General features: G+C 51.5%; 1 protein-coding gene across 4 annotated transcripts in view; it reads right to left on the minus strand.

Moving 5' to 3' along the window:
• The window catches only part of SPG7 (SPG7 matrix AAA peptidase subunit, paraplegin), a 48,117-nt gene that overhangs the window by 8,905 nt on the left and 17,015 nt on the right, over positions 1 to 22,197 (minus strand). For 3 of the 4 annotated variants that reach the window (XR_012519036.1, XM_039460274.2, XM_010332533.3), the window contains exons 4-12: positions 20,959 to 21,200; positions 18,540 to 18,679; positions 16,314 to 16,416; positions 14,705 to 14,830; positions 13,830 to 13,992; positions 13,267 to 13,440; positions 5,474 to 5,598; positions 3,219 to 3,321; positions 1,121 to 1,231 (exon numbers count right to left, since the gene is read on the minus strand). Coding sequence is in view for 3 of the 4 variants with exons in the window: in XM_039460274.2 (XP_039316208.2) it covers positions 1,121 to 1,231; positions 3,219 to 3,321; positions 5,474 to 5,598; positions 13,267 to 13,440; positions 13,830 to 13,992; positions 14,705 to 14,830; positions 16,314 to 16,416; positions 18,540 to 18,679; positions 20,959 to 21,200 (1,287 nt within the window). In the remaining variant the exon portion in view is untranslated. Of the gene's footprint in view, positions 1 to 1,120; positions 1,232 to 3,218; positions 3,322 to 5,473; positions 5,599 to 6,282; positions 8,404 to 13,257; positions 13,441 to 13,829; positions 13,993 to 14,704; positions 14,831 to 16,313; positions 16,417 to 18,539; positions 18,680 to 20,958; positions 21,201 to 22,197 lie in introns of those variants that run through there. The other variant, XM_039460275.2, reaches the window with a different exon arrangement.

Genomic DNA, 22,197 nt, shown 5'->3' on the forward strand with positions numbered 1-22,197 from the left:
TCAGGGACCAACTGCGCAGAAGGCACAGACAGCCCGCCAGGGCAGTGAGCAGCAGCAGCCCTCCGGTCCACAGTCAGCACAGGTTCACAGGCAAATGCCTGAATGGTCTGATTAAAGGAAGTGAGCCTGCCACACTCAGGCCAGCAAGGCATTTTTACATTTTTATGTTTATATTTTCATTATTTATTTATTTATTTATTTTTGAGATGAAGTCTTGCTCTGTTGCCCAGGTAGAGTGCAGTGACACTATCTCGACTCACCGCAACCTCCGCCTCCTGAGTTCAAGCGATTTTCCTGCCTCAGCCTCCTGAGTAGCTGGGAATACTGGTGCCTGCCACCACGACCAGGTGGTTTTATATTTTTAGTAGAGATGGGGTTTTGCCATGTTGGTTAGGCTGGTCTCAAACTCCTGACCTCAAGTGATCCACCCACCTTAGCCTCCCAAACGGTTAGGATTACAGGTGTGAGCCACCACACCCAGCTATTTTTTTTTATTTTTTGAGACAGAATCTTGCTCTGTTGCCAAAGCTGGAGTGCAACGGAGTGACCTCAGCTCACTGAAACCTCCGCCTCCCAGGTTCAAGCAATTCTCCTGCCTCAGCCTCCTGAGCAGCTAAGATTACAGGTGTGTACCACCACATCCAGCTAATTTTTTTTTCTTTAGTAGAGACGGGGTTTCACCATATTGGCCAGGCTGGTCTCAAACTCCTGACCCTGTGATCTGCCCACCTTGGCCTCCCAAAGGCATAAGCCACCACACCCAGCCCCAGTTATTTTTTGTATTATTATTTTTATTTTTTCTTGGGGGTGGGCATTTTATTATGTTTTTTAAAATTTTCTTTGGCAAGGCATTTTTATATTTCTGTCGGACGAGTCTGTCTACTCTTAGGTAAATCTGTAATATTTTAAACTATGGAAAACTATGTTGTATATTAAGACATGAGCTATACAGAACTGAAACGCAACGTGTTTCCTTCCCATGTGATGGTTCCCTGCTGCTGAATCAACAGGACGCCCAGGCCCAGATCTGGCCCCATCCACCTCACCTCTAAATATCTGCCTATTTCTGGGGTTCAAGCCCTGCTAAGAACAGCATTCCCCAAGGGCACGCCCCTCTTACCTGCAAGGACGCGCTCCACGGCGTACTCGAAACTGAGCGTGTGCACGGATGTGTGTCCCTCCCGAGCTGCGTGGAGCGCAGCCTCATTGCAGATGTTGGCGATGTCAGCTCCTGTCAACACAAACAGCAGCCAGGCATTGAGGGGAGGGCGAGGTTCTGCTCTATCACAGCTTAAGAGGAGTAAGGGGCCCTCAAGGAAGAACAAAGCAGCTCTGTGCGGTGCTCACATGTGCCATCCCAGCACTTTGGGAGGCCGAGGTGGGGGGATCACCTGAGGTCAGATGTTTGAGACCAGCCTGTGCAACATGGTGAAACACTGTCTCTACTAAATGTACAAAAACTAGCTGGGCGTGGTGGCACATGCCTGTAATCCCAGCTACTCGGGAGCCCAAGGCAGTAGAATTGCTAAATCTGCAATGCGGAAGCTGCAGTGAGCCGAGACTGCGTCACTGCACTCCAGCCTGGGTGACAGAGTAGGGCTCTGTTTAAAAAAAAAAAAAAAAAAAAAAAAAGGGAAGAACAAAGAGGGAAAGAAACCAAGAGTGCTGGTGAGAACGTGCAGGAGAGACAAGGCCCCGGGGAGCCGGTGCCAGGAGGAGAGGTGGAAAGAGCGGCAGGCACTGGGACCACGTTCTACTGAGGCCATTCCACAGAGGAGACACACAACTGCCCAGGTCCATCCGCCTGTCACCCATCTCTCATCCCAGGCGCAGTTCCACACACCATCTTGTAACTGATCCCACCTAACGGCTCCTGAGCACTGATGGGAAAGAGGTTAAAGGCTCTCTAGTATCCACAACATTGCAGTGAAAGCCGTTAAAAAAGCATCAAAAAGGAAATTCATGTCATAATAGATGGGAGTTTTGTTTACATTAACTTTTTTTTTTTTTTTTTTTTTTTTTAAGATGGAGTTTCGCTCTTGTTACCCAGGCTGGAGGGCAATGGCACGATCTCGGCTCACCACAACCTCCGCCTCCTGGGTTCAGGCAATTCTCCTGCCTCAGCCTCCTGAGTAGCTGGGATTACAGGCACGCGCCACCATGCCCAGCTAATTTTTTGTATTTTTAGTAGAGACGGGGTTTCACCGTGTTGACCAGGATGGTCTCGATCTCTTGACCTCGTGATCCACCCGCCTCGGCCTCCCAAAGTGCTGGGATTACAGGCTTGAGCCATCGCGCCCGGCCCTACATTAACTTTTAAAATGAAAGCCCACAGAAAAACATCTTGATGAATGATTTTTAAAAAAATTTTATTATTATTAGATTTTTAGAGACGGAGTTTCACCATATTGGCCAGAACAGTCTTGAACTGACCTCAGGTGATACACCTGTCTCGGCCTCCCAAAGTGCTGGGATTACAGGGTGCGCCACCGTGCCCGGTGATGTACGATTTCTATTTCTTTCTTTTTTTTTTTGAGACGGAGTTTCGCTCTTGTTACCCAGGCTGGAGTGCAATGGCGCGATCTCGGCTCACCGCAACCTCCGCCTCCTGGGTTCAGGCAATTCTCCTGCCTCAGCCTCCTGAGTAGCTGGGATTACAGGCATGCGCCACCATGCCCAGCTAATTTTTTGTATTTTTAGTAGAGACGGGGTTTCACCATGTTGACCAGGATGGTCTCGATCTCTTGACCTCGTGATCCGCCCGCCTCGGCCTCCCAAAGTGCTGGGATTACAGGTGTGAGCCACCGCGCCCGGCCACGATTTCTATTTCTAAGACTTGACAGAGACTGTGAGGGTCAGAGGCAGGAGGTTTGCTGGCACCACCTGGTGCAGGGCATTAAGACGCCTGGTCAGATGGGAAATGCCCTGGATGATGGCTTACTGTGTGGATGAAAACACGAGTCTCACATTTCTGGAGTCAACATGGACCCAGAACCCCCATCTGGTTTCCCACCCCTGGGGCGGAGGAAGGAGTGTGGGTGCCGTCTAGACCTCCTGCTGCCCCACACACATATCGACTCCCATGCAGGCTTGTACCAAGCAGGGGCCCCAGAGAAGGGGCAGCGCCTACCCTATAGGAGGCCCTGATGCCATGTGTGTAGGTAACACCGCCTGCTCTGAACACATGCCACTGCCCAAGCTGCGGGTTGAGAACGTACCACTGAATCCTGGTGTCAGCTCTGCCAGACGCTGGGAGTAAAAGGTGCTGGCCTGGGTCAGCTTCAGGCTCTTCAGATGCTGCTCGAAAATCTCCCGCCTCTCCTGCCAGATCCAGGGGAGGACAGACCGTGGGGCTCACACCCAGGTATTGCTGCAGGCGCAGCATGTATGTCTGTGGGGAGCGGTGGGGTGTCCCCGACGCATCCGCCCTGAGGACAAGCCCCGCTTGGGAGGCCTGTGGGAACTGCTAGTTTTTAAATCAGTGTTCTTTACCATCAGTCACCACCCATGTGGCTTGTGAGCTGCAAGCAGAATATTTTTTTCTTTTTTGAGACAGGGCATCGCTCCATCACCCAGACTGGAGTGCAGCAGCATACATGGTCTCAGCTCACTGCAACCTCGGCCTCCTGGGTTCAAGCCAGCCTCCCAAGTAGCTGGCATTACAGACAGGGGTGTGTCATCATGCCTGCCTAAGTTTTCTATTTTTAGTAGAGACAGGGTTTCACGAAGTTGGCCAGGCTAGTCTCAAACTCCTGGCTTCAAGTGTGAGGGTGCCTCAGCCTTCCAAAGTTGTGGAATTACAGGTGTGAGCCACCACACCCGGCCATGAGCAGCATTTTATTTCTCATTTTTTTTGAGACAGAGTTTCACTCTCGTTGCCCAGGTTGGAGTGCAATGGTGGGTGCGATCTCGGCTCACGGCAACCTCCACCTCCTGGGTTCAAGCAATTCTCTTGACTCAGTCTCCCAAGTATCTGGGATTACAGGCAAGTGTCACCACACCCAGCTGATTTTGCATTTTTAGTAGAGATGGGGTTTCTCCATGTTGGTCAGGTTGGTCTTGAACTCCCAACCTCAGGTGATCCATCTGCCTCAGTCTCCCAAAATGCTGGGATTACAGGCATGAATCACCACAACCGGCCAGGAGCAGCAATTTAAACATAAACAGAATGCTCTTGGATAACTGGGCCTGGTGGCTCACGCCTGTAATCCTAGCACTTTAGAAGGCCAAGGCGGGCAGATCACCTGAGGTCAGTTCAAGACCAGCCTAGACAATACGGTGAAACCCCCATCTTTACTAAAATACAAAAATTAGCTGGGCATGATGGCAGGTGCCTATAATCCCAGCTACCTGCAATGATGAGACAGGAGAATTACTTAAACCTGGGACATGGTGGTTGCACTGAGCCCAGGTCACATTACTGTACTCCAGCCTGGGCAGCTGGGGGGTGGGGAACAAAAAACCTAGCCGGACATGGTGGCGCACGCCCATAGTAGTCCCAGCTACTCAGCTGGAGCCCTGAAGGTCAAGGCTACAGTGAGTGATGATCGCAGCATTGCACTCCAGCTTGGGTGGCAGCGTGATACCCTTTCTCTAAAACTTAAAAAAGAAAAAAACTCTAGTGGAATAGCTAAGGAAGCACGCCACACACACCAAGAGCTTATTCTGCAAAACTTCTAATTCCCACATGTTAAATGCATCAAAATCCTGATGCAAAATGTTTCTTACACAGTCAAGGAACACAGGAGCTGCCCTCCCCTGGAGAAGCAGTGTCCCAGGAGGACAGGCCTCTGCTCCGCCTCTCCACTCTCCAACCCAACTCTGGAAGGGTCTCCACTCCCCCCTGTACCTTCCATCTCAACGGAGGCCGAGCACCTGCTGAGGCATCATGGCAGCCGCCTGTGTGCACCCAGCCCTGCTCCCGACCAGCTGACCATGAGGCCCACTCTCCAAACCCTCCCCTCCATGGGTGGAACTCCTGCTCCCTCAGACCACAACCAAGGCCCTTTGGCCAAGAGGAGTAACGTCCAACCAGAGCCCTGTGAGAGAGGAGGGATTGGGCAAGAGGCCTCATGACTTCTACGCCCACCCCGACTTCAGGCAAGCTGCACAGTCCATGTCCCCAGAGTCCACTCTCCAGATGGAAGGGAGTGAGGCCATGCAAGAATCAAGCTTCCCACTATTTTTCCTCCTGGATTTTGTTTGAAAGAATTTGCTATAAAACCCAGACTGATACCCAGGATAAAAGAGGAGCCAACAGCAGGTAAAGACAACTGCAAAACCAAGAGCAGTGGGTGCAGGAGGTGGACGGGTCTGCCAGGGCATGTACGGCAGCACGATGGGCAGCGCCAGAACCTGTGGGGCTGTGGCAGGCTTCACACCAAGATGCAGCTTAAAGGAGAGGCCAGATCACTCAGGACCAGAGTGAGGGTGGCCCAGGCAGAGTGGGAGAGGCTGGGGTCCTAGCTCTGACCTGCAGCGTGGGAAGATCAATGAAGACATGCCGGTCCAGTCGGCCTGGCCTCATCAGAGCACCGTCCAAAATGTCGGCTCGGTTCGTGGACGCCAGGACGATAACATGGTCTGTGGTTCCCATTCCTGAGGGGACAGAGAAGACAGTGGCCCTGAGGGTGGGGGTCCTTAAACAACAGATTTCTCCTGCAGGTTCTCCTTCAGGATACAGGAGTGGGAGAGACATCCCCCACCCCAAGGCCCAGTGAGAAAGGAATATCCCCGTCCTTAACTGGGAGCTGAGCTATGATCCTTCCCTCATCACTCAGCCAGTAACACCAGAAGGAACAGGAATTTGAGTATTTGACAGTGAAAACAGCAATACCTTCCCTGGGGGTGGCTACTGAGGCAGAAGGGTCCAAGGCCCTCCTGGAACTCCCACAGCCCCCTGCAGGGTCTCATGGTTGGTCCTCACAGCCCCACCCGCCTTGGGCCCTGTCATTACTATTATGACCTTGTAACATCTTTAACAGCTTGATTAAGGCTATAACTTGAAACTTTTTTTTTTTTTTTGAGATGGAGTTTCGCTCTTGTTACCCAGGCTGGAGTGCAATGGCGCGATCTCAGCTCACCGCAACCTCCGCCTCCTGGGTTCAGGCAATTCTCCTGCCTCAGCCTCCTGAGTAGCTGGGATTACAGGCACGCACCACCATGCCCAGCTAATTTTTTGTTATTTTTAGTAGAGACAGGTTTTCACCATGTTGACCAGGATGGTCTCGATCTCTTGATCTCATGATCCACCCTCCTCGGCCTCCCAAAGTGCTGGGATTACAGGCATGAGCCACTGCGCCCAGCCTGAAACATTTTATCTTTAACACCTGGCCCTGGGTTTCAGGCTTGAGGGTTCTCATCAGAGAATTTAAAAGTGAGTCCAGCCAGGTGTGGTGGCTCACACCTGTAATCCCAGCACTTTGGGAGGCCGAGGCGGGTGGATCATGAGATCACGAGGTCAAGAGATCAAGACCATCCCGGCTAACATGGTGATACCCCGTCTCTACTAAAAATACAAAAATTTGCTGGGCATGGTGACGTGCGCCTGTAGTCCCAGCTACTTGGGAGGCTGGGGCAGGAGAATCGCTTGAACCCAGGAGGCGGAAATTGTAGTGAGCCGAGATTGCACCACTGCACTCCAGGCTAGTGAGAAAGAGAAAAACTCTGTTTCAAAAAAAAAAAAATGAGTCCAGAAACAATCACTGACCCCTGGTGTATGTGAAGCTTGACTGGCCCCTGATGTGAAAAAAATCAACTGCAAAATGAAATTTATGAAGCTGCAGGGAACACCTGAATGGATGCCCATAAGAATTTTCAGGTGTTACCATGATGCTGTGATATTTTTCTGAATTTAAAAAAATGTACTGAGAGCTCATAAGATTCAAAACTCTGGGTCTGCTTTAAAGAAATCCACTGACGGCCGGGTGTGGTGGCTCACACCTGTAATCCCAGCACTTTGGGAGGCCAAGGTGGGCAGATCACCTGAGGTCACGAGTTTGAAACCAGCCTGGCCAACACGGTGAAACCCCGTCTCTACTAAAAACAAAAAATTAGCCAGACGTAGTGAAGGGACCCTGTAGTCCCAGCTACTCGGAAGGCTGAGGCAGGAGAATCACTTGATACTGGGAGGCGGAGGCTGTGGTGAGCCACTCTGGCAAGGGTGCAAGAACTCAGTGGAGAGAAGACAGTGTTTGAGACCAGTGGGGATGGAGCACTTTTCCACAGGCAGAAATTGAGCCTGACCAACCTCCCATTTCACACAGAAGCTAACTTATAAGAACACGGATTAGCACAGCTCCTAGGGCAGAGTGTGCTTGATACACGCACTGCCACATTAAGGACAGAGGTAGGGGTGTTCCAGGGTCACACTGGGACCAGGACCTGGGCTTCCCAGGGCCTCATTCAGTGCTTAGACATGGCGAGTTCACACACTGGAGATGAAACACCCCATGGCAATCACCACCACGCACACATGGCTGATGACTTGACTCTCCCAGACTGAAAACACAGAGCCTGGCAGCCAAGACAGGGTAAGAGGTTCAGCCTGGGAGGTGGAGGCTGCAGTGAGCTACGATGGTGGCACTGTACTTCAGCCTGGGCAATGGAACGAGACCCTGTCTCTGAAGAAGAAGAAAAAGCCGAGGCATGACATTTTCACAGCAGCCTTTTCTATGCGTGGCTGCATGTCAGGGGCCGCCATCTTGGCTTCCACCATCTGGGGATGCCCATGTCTTAAGGGAAGCCTGCGTGCACTGTTGGGCATCTGTGGCTCCTGCGTGCAGTCAGAGCTCCTGCTCCCCATCACTTCTTCTTAGCACAGGAGCCGGGACCTGGACGTCCGTTGCTGGAGCAGCCTCCAATACTGACTTAGGCCCTTCCCATGGGGGTCTGGGGTCTGTAGGACACCACTGTGGCCTGGCTGGTGTGACCAACAAGGCAGGGGAGTTCCTTTTCCTCAGTGTTTTTCCCACGACTGGCGCAAAATACGCCCATCCTGTGCATGTCAATGAACAGATACTACTCTTCCCCACAGAAGCAGCAAAGCCTGGCCTGGGACCTCAGCGGGGCTGAGTGTGCACAGCTGCAGCTCTGCATAGGGGACTTGTTTAGTGCTGGCACAACTCAACAAGAGGCCTTCAGTCAGCGATTCCCAGGCCTCAGCAAATCCGGGGACGGAAGCAGCTATTCTTACAGTAGCACAGAGAGGTTCCGTGGAAAAGGCTGCTTGATAAATGCCTGCCAGTAGGCTCAAGTCACCCGAAAAGATGGCCTCTGTCTTCAGTGCAAAAAGCACCCCAAGCAGAGTGAATGACGTCCGTGGCCCTGTGGGCTCCATCAGACAGGAGCAGGTGGGGCCTCTTCTCAACTTCCTCATGGTCCTCTGGGAGGGCACCTGGTTAACACAGGGAAGGCCGCAGACTCACAGGACGAAGGCCTCACAGTCCACGCCACGAAGCCAGCATGGCCCAGCCACTGGAACCCAAGGTGTGCAGTAGATTTCCTCAAAACCCCAAACCACCAGCCAACCATGGGCAGCCTCCAGAGGCAATGGTCAGAGCCACACTGAAGGCCACACAGCACCAAACAGGCCACATAAAGATGCTCCACAGAGACGCAACACAGCAAGCCTGGGGACCCAGAGGCCTCTGAAATGTACAGTGATCCCTGCTTGAGGCGCAGGGCCAGCTTCCCCAGCAGAGGCAGTGGGGTCCCTTGAGGACCCATTTCTGAGGAGGTGTCTCCTCAGTGACACCTCAGACATCGCAGAATCTGAACGACTCACCCCACGTCTCTGAAGACACTCTGTTCTCTGAAAACTCTATTCCCAGGACCACTTGTTCTGTGTGCGGAAGGCGGCCGTTGAGGTCTCAGTTGTTCATGCATTAGTTCCTGAACTAGCGTGTTCACAGACGATGGGATGAGGTGCAGGAGAGACGTGAAGCGTTCTCTGCAAACACCTCAGCAACGCCACTGCGTCCTCCACAGTCGGGAATCTTGCTTTAATCCTTTACCCTGGGAGCTCACAGAGCCTACGGAGCACTTGTGTGGCCCTCAGTCCATCTGACTTCACAACAGCCCAGAGGCAGATGGGAACACAGGGCACCCAGAAGAGACGTGAGACAGCACGAGGCCAAAGCCCTCAGCAGAGTCCACCAGCTACAGGCACGGTGACACTGCAAACTGCAAGGCACACCACAGCACTGCTGCACCGGTCCAGGCAATGCACTGCTCGACCTGACCCTGAGGATACGTCACAGCTCCAGAGAGGATATTCCTTAACGTCACTGGCCTGGACAAAGTGTCACAGCCACCAAAGACAAAGACCGAAAAACAGTGGAGCCCATGTGTAATCCCAGCTACTCGGGAGGCTGCGGCAGGAGGATTTCTTGAGCCAAGGAGTTCAAGACCAACCTGGGCCCAAAGCAAGACCCTGCCTCAAGAAAACAAAAAAAACAAGACCAAGAAATGGCACAGGATAGGAGGAAATAAAGGAGACTGAACATCCACGTCGGGAGTCGGAGGCACCCGGGTGGGTCTGCGGGGCAGTTGCGGACACTGTGGCCGGGGGTCGGAAGCACCTGTGGCTGGGTCTGTGGACACCATGGCCTGGACCAGCAGACCATGTACACCAGTCAGCCTTAGAGGAGCTTGTAGGAAGGCATAAAGGAACACTCTGACTACTGTGCCGATACTTCTGTAAGTCTAAAATTACTTCACAATGAAAGGTGAAAAAAGTTCCACCCTCAGCTCAGTACAATCCAAACTGGACTATGCAGGTGCTGGCTAACACACAACTCCAAGCAGGAAACCACAGGCCATAAAGAAAACGGCAAGTGAATGGCTCTCCTGGAGCCAGAACACATGGGGGAAAACATCTCCCTCACCTACAACACCTAAAATGCAACTTGAATTCTGATTAAAATTAAAAATAAATCTTACAAAGCAGAAACTTGAAAAGATGCTTGCTGCCCTGTAAACACAGCCTGATTCACAACAGCCCACATGTCCATGGATGGGCGAATCAACAGACACGGCCCTACACACAACGCAGTATGGTTCAGCCTCAGAGGAAGGAAATCCTGATCTGCGCCCAGCACAGAGGGCCCCGAAGATGCTCTGCTCCGTGAAAGAAGATGAGTAGCAAAGGACAAACACTGTGGGTCTCTATAAGGTCCTAGAAGAGTCGAACTCAGAGACAGACACAGGCTGCAAGAGGCTGGGGTTGGAGAATGGGGAGGGCTCAAAGGGGACAAATTTTCTCTTTGGACTGAAGACAAAGTTCTGGAGGTGGATGGTGGTGACGGTGCTCGACAATGGGAGTGTACTTAATGCCGATAAACTTCAGAATGATCAAAATGGCCAGTTTATGTTAATGTATTTTTAAAACTGTTTCTAGAGACAAGGCCTCACTGTGTCACCCATGATGCAGGGCAGTGGCAGTTCACGGGAAGACCATGGCAGAGCACAGCCCCTAACTTAGGCTTCAGCACTCCTTCCACCTCAGCCTCCCAAACAGCCAGGAACACAGGCATGCACACCAAGCCTGGCTATCTGGACATTTTACCACAACAATATCCACCCCCCCAAAAAAAGGTGGAAAAGTATCTCAGAAGAAAAACAATTCCATGTCACTTTTATTGGGTCAGCTCCATTAAAAAGAAAAATATTGGCCTGGCCGGGCGCGGTGGCTCACGCCTGTAATCTCAGCACTTTGGGAGGCCGAGGCGGGTGGATCACGAGGTCAAGAGATCGAGACCACCCTGGTCAACATGGTGAAACCCCGTCTCTACTAAAAATACAAAACATTAGCTGGGCATGGTGGCGTGTGCCTGTAATCCCAGCTACTCAGGAAGCTGAGGCAGGAGAACTGCCTGAACCCAGGAGGCGGAGGTTGCGGTGAGCCGAGATCGCGCCATTGCACTCCAGCCTGGGTAACAAGAGCGAAACTCTGTGTCAAAAAAGAAAAAAAAAAAAAAAAAGAAAAACATCGGGCCAGGCGCGGTGGCTCAAGCCTGTAATCCCAGCACTTTGGGAGGCCGAGGCAGGTGGATACGAGGTCGAGATCGAGACCATCCTCGTCAACATGGTGAAACCCCGTCTCTACTAAAAATACAAAAAAATTAGCTGGGCATGGTGGCGCGTGTCTGTAATCCCAGCTACTCAGGAGGCTGAGGCAGGAGAGAATTGCCTGAACCCAGGAGGCGGAGGTTGCAGTGAGCCGAGATTGCGCCATTGCACTCCAGCCTGGGTAATGAAAGCGAAACTCTGTCTCAAAAAAAAAAAAAAAAAAGAAAAAGAAAAACATTGTCAAAGCCAGGTCAGAAGTCATTTTCAAGGTGTCACACAAGAGGTGTGCCTCCCAGGCCACAGCACACTGAGGCTCTGCTCATTGCCCTAACCAGTGTCACACCCTCCCCATATGGCACAGAAAGAGACATGGCCACACAATCAGACAGACTCACTTGAACCCAGAGATGGAGGCTGCAGTGAGGTGAGATTGTGCCACCATACTCCAGCCTGGTGACAGACTCAAAAAACAAAACAAAACAAAACAAAAAACTACTAAATAAAAAGTAAATTAAATAGGGCTGGGCACAGAGTGGCTCATGCCTGTAATCCTAGTACTACAGGGTGGGTGAAATCCTGTCTCTACTAAAATACAAAAAATGACCCAGGCATTGGGATGCTTGCCTGTAGTCCTAGCTACTTGGGAGGCTGAGGCAGGGGAAGCGCTTGAACCCAGGAGGCAACGAATGCAGTGAGCTGAGATCGCCCCACTGCATTCCACCTTGGCAACAGACCAAGACTTCATATCAAAAAAAAAAAAAAAAACAAAACAAAAAAACAAAAAAACAAAAATTAGTTGGGCGTAGTGGCAAGCACCTGTAATCCCAGCTACTTGGGAGGCTGAGGCAGGAGAACTGCTTGAACCCGGGACTCAGAGGCTGCAGTGAGCCGAAATCACATCACTGCACTCCAGCCTGAGTGACACTGCAAGACTGTATCTCGGCTCACCGCAACCTCTGCCTCCTGGGTTCAGGCAATTTTCCTGTCTTAGCCTCCTGAGTAGCTGGGATTACAGGCACGCGCCACCATGCCCAGCTAATTTTTTTATTTTTAGTAGAGACGGGGTTTCACCATGTTGACCAGGATGGTCTCGATCTCTTGACCTTGTGATCCACCCGCCTCGGCCTCCCAAAGTGCTGGGATTACAGGCTTGAGCTACCGCGCCCGGCCCAAGACCGTATATCAAAAAAAAAAAAAACAAAAAAAACAAATTACATCTGACAAACCACTTATAATCCTAGTTTTCTTTTCTTCTTTTTTTTTTTTTTTTGACAGAGTTTCACTCTTGTTACCCAGGCTGGAGTGCAATGGCACGATCTTGGCTCACCACAACCTCCGCCTCCTGGGTTCAGGCAATTCTCCTGCCTCAGCCTCCTGAGTAGCTGGGATTACAGGCACACGCCGCCATGCCCAGCTAATTTTTTGTATTTTTTTTTAGTAGAGACGGGGTTTCACCATGTTGACCAGGATCGTCTCGATCTCTTGACCTTGTGATCCACCCGCCTCAGCCTCCCAAAGTGCTGGGATTACAGGCTTGAGCCACTGCGCCCGGCCAATCCTAGTTTTCTTTTATACTATTGCCTTGACCTTGTTTTTTAAAAATTAAAATCTGTGTTTCTTTTCTTTCTTTTTTTTTTTTTTTGAGATGGGGTCTCCCTCTGTCACCCAGGCTGGAGTGTAATGGTGTGATCTCAGCCCACTGTAAACTACACCTCCTGGGATCAAACAATTCTCTTGCCTCAGCCTCTGGGACTACAGGCATGTGTCACCACTGCCAGCTGATTTTAGTATTTTTGGTAGAGACAAGGTTTCACCAAGTTGCCAGGCTGGTCATGAACTCCTGACATCAGGTGATCCACCAGCCGCAGCCTGCCAAGGTGCTGGGGTTACAGGAGTGAGCCATCGCGGCTGTGTTTGCTGAGTGCAGCACAATGAGGACAGTTCTTCCACCGACTGCTCTCTAGTTACGAACTGCTGGATAGTGTGTGCTCTCATATCATCCTCACCTGCAGCAAGCAGGGGCACAGGGGCAGCAGACATCAGGGACTCAAGACAAATCAGATCTCATAAGCACTAGTTGAAGTCGCTGGAACAATAAACGTAAACAGCTTCATCTGCCCAGAAAATGACTGTCCTGAAAACATCAGAAACCTTCTCTGATGGTGCAGTGGGGGCGTGGGGCGCACGGGCACTGACCGTCCATTTCCACCAGAAGCTGGTTGAGCGTCTGCTCCTCCTCAGTGTTGGAGAAGCCGGACATGGTGGTGGAGCGCTTCTTGCCCACCGCGTCGATCTCGTCGATGTAGACGATGCAGGGAGCCCGGGCTCGGGCCTCCTTGAAGAGGCTCCGCACACGGGCAGCACCCAGGCCTGAGGGGACAGAGAGAACCAGGAAATGGGCAGATAAAAAACAAAGCCTGTTCCTGTGCCTGGGCCAGACAAAGGTGTCCCCCAAAGATGAATAAACCTACCAGCCTCATCCCTCCAAAGAGACACACATCAGCTGCTCCCGGGGGTCCCCTGGCAGCCCCTCAAGGCTCACACGCACCGTGTTGGCTTGCTGGCCACAAGTGAGAGCGGCTTCAAAGCAGACACCATGTGCTCCGCAGACACAACACCTCCTCTAACCCAGGCCTCGCTTTCCCTCTCTACTCCCCGCCCACCTGCTTCCCCTTCAGTCTAGCTGCCCGAGGAAGAACGTGTGAATCAAGCCACGTGGTCAGCAAAGGCCACCCACAGCCCCCAACCACAACACCTACCTCCAATGACCTCCACGAACTCCGGGCCAGCCATTGCCAAGAACGGCACCTGGGCCTCTGTGGCTACTGCCTTGGCCAGTAGGGTCTTCCCACAGCCAGGGGGGCCGAGCAGCAGTGCACCCTTCGGAACCTTGGCGCCAAGCTGGAGGAAGCGCTCTGGGCTCTGGACGGCAGTAGACAATGTGACACTGGCGACTTGCGATTTCAGATTTTCTTTTTTTAAAGGTAACGTCTCCCGGCATCACCCAGGCTGGAATGCGGTGGCTGCCATGATAGCTCACTGCAGCCTCAATCTCCTGGGCTCAAGCCATCCTCTCACCTCAGCCTCTCGAGTAGCTGAGACTATACAGGCATGTGCCACCACGCCTGGCTACTTTTAAAAATTTTTTGCAGACAGGGTTTCACTGTTGCCCAGCTGATCTCCTACTACTGGGCTCAAGCAATCCTCCTGACTCAGCCTCCCGAGGTGCCAGGACTACAGGCATGACCCACTGCACCACACCCTCAGAGAGAATGTTTAAGTGATGCACATGAAAGGCAGGTCACGCACTGCCATGAACTCCATATGGGATTTAAGTGGTTCTGGGAAAAGCACAGAGGTCTGCCAGGAATCCAGGATGGCTAATGGCACAGCAGGCATGGGCCTCGGCAGCCTCCCCTTGGCTGAACCCTGGGCATGGAGCTTGCGCTGCTGGTTGAACAGACACCAGCACCTGCTTGGTGTCCCCATGGGACAGGGTAGAGGCCACCACCAACCCACAACATGTAATGGATGGAATTCCGAGTCCCAAGGCTCTGATCCCCACAAAAGGCCTTCCGGGAGAGAAAGCAGGTCATCTGCTCACGTCTCCCTCCTGGTCAGCGCCGGCTCTCACCTTCAGATAATCCACGAACTCTCGCACTTCCAGCTTGGCTTCGTGCATTCCTGCCACGTCTTTGAAGCTGACCCCTTTCCCCATCTTCCCATCCACAATCGTGAAACGAGCCATTTTAAGCTGATTCTGTGCAGAAAGAATGAAGTACAAGGAGCTATGCAAAGGGTCAGAAAATCAGTAACGCAATACAGGAGGCTCAGCCAACGCATCTGAGCTGCTCCAACCCCTTGCCCCACGTCTCCATTGCAGGATCCCTTTGGCTCCACTCAAGTTAGACTGACAGGGCACATGGGGTGGTCTTCAGACATACAAGGAAAACTTGTTTCACCTCATTAATTACTAAGAGACTTGACTAGCTATTTACCCCCAGCCGGGCACAGTGGCTTACACCTGTAATCCCAGCACTTTGCGAGGCTAAGGAGGGCAGATCACCTGAGGCCAGGAGTTTGGGGACCAGCCTGGCCAACATGATGAAACCCCATCTCTACTAAAACTACAAAAATTGTGAGCCACAGTGCCCGGTCTAAGGTTGTTCTTTTAATGACAACCTTTTAAATTCCTCAGCTTCTTAGCTACTAGGAAACGAAGAGGAACAAAGTCTTTGCCAGCTGATGATTGAAAAATGTGCATTCAGCCAGGCTGGTGGCTCACACCTGTAATCCCAGCACTTTCGGAGGCCAATGTGGGCAGATCACCTGAGCCCAGGAGGTCGAGACCAGCCCAGCCAACATGGCAAAACCCTATTTCTTTTTTTTGGAGATGAAGTCTGCTCTGTCCCAGGCTGGAGTGCAGGGGCACAATCTCGGCTCACTGCAACCTCTGCCTCCCGAGGCAAAACCCTGTTTCTACAAAAATACAATAATTAGCCAGGCATGGCGGTCCACACCTGTAGTCCCAACTGCTCAAGAGACTGAGGCAGGAGGACTGCTTTAACCCAGGAAGCCGAGGTTACAGTGAGCAGAGATCATGCCACTGCATTCCAGCCTAGGCAATAAAGCAAGACTTTGTTTAAAATAGAAGAGAGGCCGGGTGCAGTGGCTCACGCCTGTAATTCCAGCACTTTGGGAGGCCAAGGTGGGTGGATCACGAGGTCAAGAGATCGAGACCATCCTGGTCAACATGGTGAATCCCTGTCTCTACTAAAAATACAAAAACTAGCTGGGCATGATGGCGCACGCCTGTAGTCCCAGCTACTCAGGAGGCTGAGGCAGGAGAATTGCTTGAACTCAGGAGACGGAGGTTGCGGTGAGCCGAGATCATGCCATTGCACTTCAGCCTGAGTAACAAGAGCGAAACTCCGACTCAAAAAAAAAAAAGAAAAGAAAAATGCAGATTCAACTGCCTTGTAAACTCACCTGGCTCAGGCACCACAGAGTTAGGGTGAGAGGCCCTCAGGCAACGCTGGTCACTAGCCACCGTGCAGCCAGTCTGGGAAACAAAGCCCATGGGAATTTGGCTGCTGCCAAATTATGGCTTCAGGCTGCTCTCTGCAACAGGTTTTCACTGTATTATTTACCTATCCTAGAGCTTCTGGGAAAAGTATTCAGCAAACACAAACAGAAAAATCCTGACACTTTAAGTTCAGAGAGATCTAATTGACAGAACTTACAAAAGCACTGAATCCACCTTCCCTTCCAGTCATTCCAGCCAGGCGGAAACCGTACCACAGGATGGCCAGGCCCACTGCTGTCATCCCCAGGGCGTACAGGGCACTGCCAGAAGAAAAAGAGGCAGGGGCAGAGTCAGATGGTGTCACGAGACAAACACACTTTTCTAAGTCAGAACCACCAGCAGCAAGGTTTCGAAGACGAGAGGAGTAATCCCTACGTCTGGGACTGATGCACAGAGGCAGATGATGTGAAAATGGGTCCTCTCATTTCATTCTCGCTGACTATGCTCTTTCGTGAAGGCTTCCCAAACAGTCAGACTGAGTGTGCAAAGGCCTGAAATACCTAGTGATCTGGCCAGCCTTGTGACAGTAACGGTCAGGGTTTTCTATTTTCAGTATATTTTGTTTTCAAAAGTAATGAGTTTCAATCAGCAAGGCAAGATCAGTCTAGCAGTAAAAAGCAAATCCCAGGCCGGGCACAGTAGCTCACGCCTGTAACCCCAGCATTTTGGGAGGCTGAGGTGGGTGGATCATAAGGTCAGGAGTTCAAGACCAGCCTGGCCAACACGATGAAACCTCATCTCTACTAAAGAAAATACAAATATTAGCAGGGCATGGTGGGGTACACCTACAATCCCAGCTATTCTGGAGGCTGAGCAGGAGAATTCCTTGAACCCAGGAGGTGGAGGTTGCAGTGAGCCAAGATCTTGCCACTGTAGTACAGCCTGGGTGACACAATGAGACTCTGTCTCAAAAAAAGAAAAAAAAAATTCTGTCTCTACTAAAAATACAAAAAAAACTTAGCTGGACCTAGTGGCATGTGCCTGTAGGCCCAGCTCCTCAGGAGGCTGAGGTGGGAGAATCACCTGATCACGGGAGGTTGAGGCTGCAGTGAGCCGAGACTGTGCACGGCACTCCAGCCTGGGCGACAGAGTGACACCCCCGTCTCAAATCCCAGGACTTCAGCCCTCATCCTGAAGGAGGGGCTGCCCTGACCCTCCATCTTCTCTGCATCATTGACCTACAAAGACACGAGAAGCATGGCCTCAGAGCACTGATCTTCCAGGAGTTGCTAGGTTGTACAATTAGAGGTGCATCTTTTTTTGTAGAGATGGGGTTCTCCATGCTGTCCAGTTGGTCTCAAACTCATGGGCTCAAGATATCCTCCTGCCTCGGCCTCCCAAAGTGATGGGATTACAGCACAGCCACCGCACGCAGCTAGAGGGGCATTTTAATCAAAGGACTACTTGCCAGTCACTGGCATTCTACATCTTCAGAGACTACAAGGGAACAATGAACCTCTCTGGTTTCAGTACCTGTTGGCCCCTCATTTGCTCCATGGCCCATAATTGCCCACAGCTCCCACCAGGTCTGCTTCTCCCTCAACACTCAAGTGAGAACTTCACATTCCTGTTTCTACCCTTCTTGCAGAAGACAGCAACCCCAGGACATTATCAAAGTCCTTGACTCTCTTTTTTGTTTACTGCTAGGCTGATCTTGCCTTGCTAACTGAAACCGATCAGTTACTTTTGAAAACAAAACACCATGAAACTAGAAAAACCTGGATGTCGTAATTGTCCGAGGCTGGCTAGGTCACTGGGTATCTCCAGCATCTGTACCCTTCATCTGACCATTTGGGAAGACCTCATGGAACAACATAATCAGCGAAAATTAGACAAGAATGCGAATTCAGACATGCTGGACAACTGAAGAAAGTGACGAAACAAACTCCAACAGACTCGCATACAGCTGGCCTCCGTAACCACGGGCTCTACCTCTGTATGTTCGATCAAGCGCAGACTGAAGAATCGCACCCGTACTGAACGTGCGCAGAAACTTCTTGTCATTATTCCCTAAACAATAAAGTGCAACAACTACCAAAATACTGTTTACAGGGTCCTGGGTATTACTAGCAATCTAGAGACAGCTGAAAGCGTATCACAGGATGTTCTTAGGTTATATGCAAACACTTTGGCATTTTACATCAGGGACTTGGGCATCTTCAGATGTTGGTATCCTTGGGAGGTCCTGGAACCAATGCCCCATGGATACCCAGGGCTGACTATATTTGCAAATTTCCTCGCATTGTATCATTCACTTCTACGTTTATTTAACCCTCCCACAGAGGAGTCTAGGTAACTACAGGCTAAGAGTGTTTGAGATTTTTGTTTGCAATCTGTTTCTTACATTACAAAGCCAAGCTGGGTTTAAAGATGTCCAACATACTTTCCAAAGAATCCCGTTCGCTTGTAGGTAACCGGAATCCTATCCTTGCCCTCGATATTCAGCTCATCTTCAGCTGCTCGAAGCTTCTCTTCAAACCTGTCGATATTTGCAACCTGCATTCGGTACATCAAGGCTAGCCGCTGGGGACAGAAAGGAGAGGGGACCGTGAGAAAGATGTGGGGACAGACCGGCAACCCACAGTCAACAGAAAACCTGCAGGAAACCCATAGCCCAGACAACCTCTTCGCTGTGAAGAGGATGCCAGTCAGAAACTAGAGATGACTCCAGACCAGGCACGGTGCTCACGCCTGTCATCCCAGCACTCTGGGAGGCCGAGGCGGCCCGATCACCTGAGGTCGGGAGGTTGAGGCCAGGCTGACTAACACGGAGAAACCCATCTCCACTCAAAATACAAAATTAGCCAAGTGTGGCGGCGCATGCCTGTGATCCCAGCTCCTCAGGAGGTAGGATCTTCCCACTTCACAACAACATGAATGCAACATGCACACCAAGCTCCTCGAGTTAACGATGCGGCTACTTCCCAACAGGCCCCTGAGAAGCTGGAAATATCTTCATTCAAGGAGCACGTGCACTTCCAAGTCTAAACACTTGTAGTTTCCTCAACCACAACTTGAGAAATAAAATTTCAACAGATAGACTTTCTCATCTATATTCCACTCATAGGACAACAGTAAGAAGTGGAGGGGTAGCCGGGCACAGTGGCTCACGCCCGTAATCCCAGCACTTTGGGAGGCCGAGGCGGGTGGATCACGAGGTCAAGAGATCGAGACCATCCTGGTCAACATGGTGAAACCCCGTCTCTACTAAAAATACAAAAAATTAGCTGGGCATGGTGGTGCGTGCCTGTAATCCCAGCTACTCAGGAGGCTGAGGCAGGAGAATTGCCTGAACCCAGGAGGCGGAGGTTGCGGTGAGCCAAGATCGTACTATTGCACTCCAGCCTGGGCAAAAAGAGCGAAACGCCGTCTCAAAACAACCAACCAAACAACAACAACCACCACAAAAAGAAGTGGAGGAGTGTTTGCACGCCAGCTCACAGCCCCACCTCTGCTGGGTACCTAGGACTCAGACCCACCTCTGCCGGGGGCCTGCAGACACAAGGGAGCCTCCCTCAGAGAGGCCGGTGTGGCTGCAGGACAGGTCTGAGGAAAGCAGTCGAGACGACAGCCCAAACCAGATGTTTTAGGAACCTGCAGCTACAGAGGGTTTGTGCTTCCCCACAAAATCTAAGACTATTCATCCCTCACACCAGGATACCAGTGGGTCTGTCTCCCTGGCCTGTCATTCTCCAAAAGCAGTGTTTTCCTAGCTCAGATTTCAGCATGACTGGACAGTACCAGCCCAAAGAGAGGAAAAGACAGACCTGCAGGGCTCTCTGAGGCTCACCAGAAACTCCAGCAGAGGACAGGGATGGGGGTGTGTGGCACCTACTGCTCCCTCACTTATACCCCAAACTGCTAAGATGGCATTCTGAGCATTTTCTCCTTAAGGTAGCTGTTTTATCAGGTGACTCATCCAGAGATGAGCACGATGCCGCAGGTTAAAATAACCTTCCAGGCTGAAATGAGCAGGTGTCCCTTGGAGAATTTACGTGAATGAATGCCACCCTCCAAACTTAGCCATGGTGTTCATTTGGGTTTCTGGTTTTTAAAGTATCAAAACAGAGCCCAGGAGGTCAAGGATGCAGTGAGCCAAGATCACATGCTACTGCACCTTGGCCTGAGTGACAAAGTGAGACTCTGTCTCAAAAAACAGAGAAAAATAAAAGGAGAGGGGCTTGGGGGTAAAAAAAAAAGAAAAAGAAAAGGAAAAGCATGCTGAATCCTGAGCAACCCAGTGAAGGGGCAGAAGCTCTAGTGGAGGTCCTGGTCATTTCCCCCGGTCAGGGCACCAACCCCAGACCACTTTTCCTAATCACTGGTCCACACATTATCCAGGGTTAAATTGCTCCAAACACAGGTTCTGACACACTCCTGGAATCGAAAGACCTGGCTGGGAGCAGTGGCTCACACCTGTAATCCCAGCACTTTGGGAGGCTGAGGTGGGCGGATCACCTGAGGTCAGGAGTTCGAGACCGGCCTGGCCAACATGGAGAAAACCCATCTCTGCTAAAAATACAAAAATCAGTTTGGTGTGGTGGCAGGCACCTGTCATCCCAGCTACTCAGGAGGCTGAGGCAGGAGAACTGCTTGAACCCAGGAGAAAGAAGTTACAGTGAGCCGAGATCAAATTACTGCACTCCAGCCTGAGTGACAGAGCGAGGCTCCACCTCAAACAAACAAACAAACAAAAAGACAACCAAATAAATGGGTTGAGAGCCCTGTATGAGAAAGAAGCACACCCTAAACTCCAGATATCCAAAAGGATAGCAACAGCCCGCGACCACACCCTCACTCACAGGCCGCCCAAACACCACTGCTCCAGGGTGCAGGTAGACTTCCACAACGTCGCTCTCAGGCACCACCTGGACGCGCTGCACCTCACCCTTCGCCAGCATCTCGTGGACAAAGTCATTCCAGGAAATGCTGCCCCCGCTGGTGCTGAGGGCATTCAGAAGGCTCATGACAATCGCAATGACCAGCAAGGTCCGAAGCCGCTCTCGGTACATCTGGTCTTCCCGCTCCCGGCGCCTCCGGTCCTCTGAGCCAGTAGAGAAGTAAGAAAGAGAACCAAACGCATGAGCATGACATGGCTGACATCCAGAGCTTCTTCAGGAAAGCTCCACTGAACTGGAAGGGGCAGCGTCCTGTACGAAGATCCTGCATTTGTGCCGACTTTTCCCTAAAGATACTGGAGACAAAGACAACAGGAAGCTGTCCCAGGTCACTGACATATCATTCGCCAGGGTCACATCAGCAAGGAGCAAGAGTGGTTCCCACCTTAGACAAGAGAAAACCATTTCTTTTTCTTTTTTCTTTTGTGCAGGGGTGACAAGAAACCAAGTTACCCCTGCAGAGCCGGCATCTATAGCCAACCACTCCACGTGGAGCTCCCCCAAGACAGGCTCACACCTGTTGAATCAACCAAAGCTTCAGTTGGGTTACCAGCTCTCCTAGCTGTCTGTGTCCAAGGAACTCCAACTCATTACACACACCTGGTCAGAGCAGGAGCCAAGACCCAGACACAGGCAGGGCCAGGACAAACACAAAGGCCAGTCCAAGGGCTAAATCCTGAGGCAGGAAGCCCACTTGGTCTCACCATCTCCAGAACACCTGTGCCTGAGGACATAACAGCATGGACCCAGCATCGCATACGCCATCTCCAGAATACCTAAGCCTGAGGACACACGGCCACAGACCCAGCAGCAGTAACAACGCCATCTCCAGAACACCTGTGCCTTCGAACACACCACTAGGGACCCAGCAGCAGTAACAACGCCATCCCTAGAACACCTGTGCCTGAGGACATAACAGCATGGACCCAGCAGTGCATATGCCATCTCCAGAACACCTAAGCCTGAAGACACACTGCCACGGACCCAGCAGAGGGGACAATGCCATCTCCAGAACACCTGTGCCTGTGGACATACCGCCAGGAACCCAGCAGCGGGAACAAGAGGTGCATGTGTGCTTGAGATTCACAGCTCCACCCCTTCCGCACTGTCTGGGGGCTTCATGCTGGCAGCACAGCCAGGCCT

Source organism: Saimiri boliviensis, chromosome 1, assembly GCF_048565385.1.
Source record: "Saimiri boliviensis isolate mSaiBol1 chromosome 1, mSaiBol1.pri, whole genome shotgun sequence".
Taxonomy (NCBI): Eukaryota; Metazoa; Chordata; class Mammalia; order Primates; family Cebidae; genus Saimiri; species Saimiri boliviensis.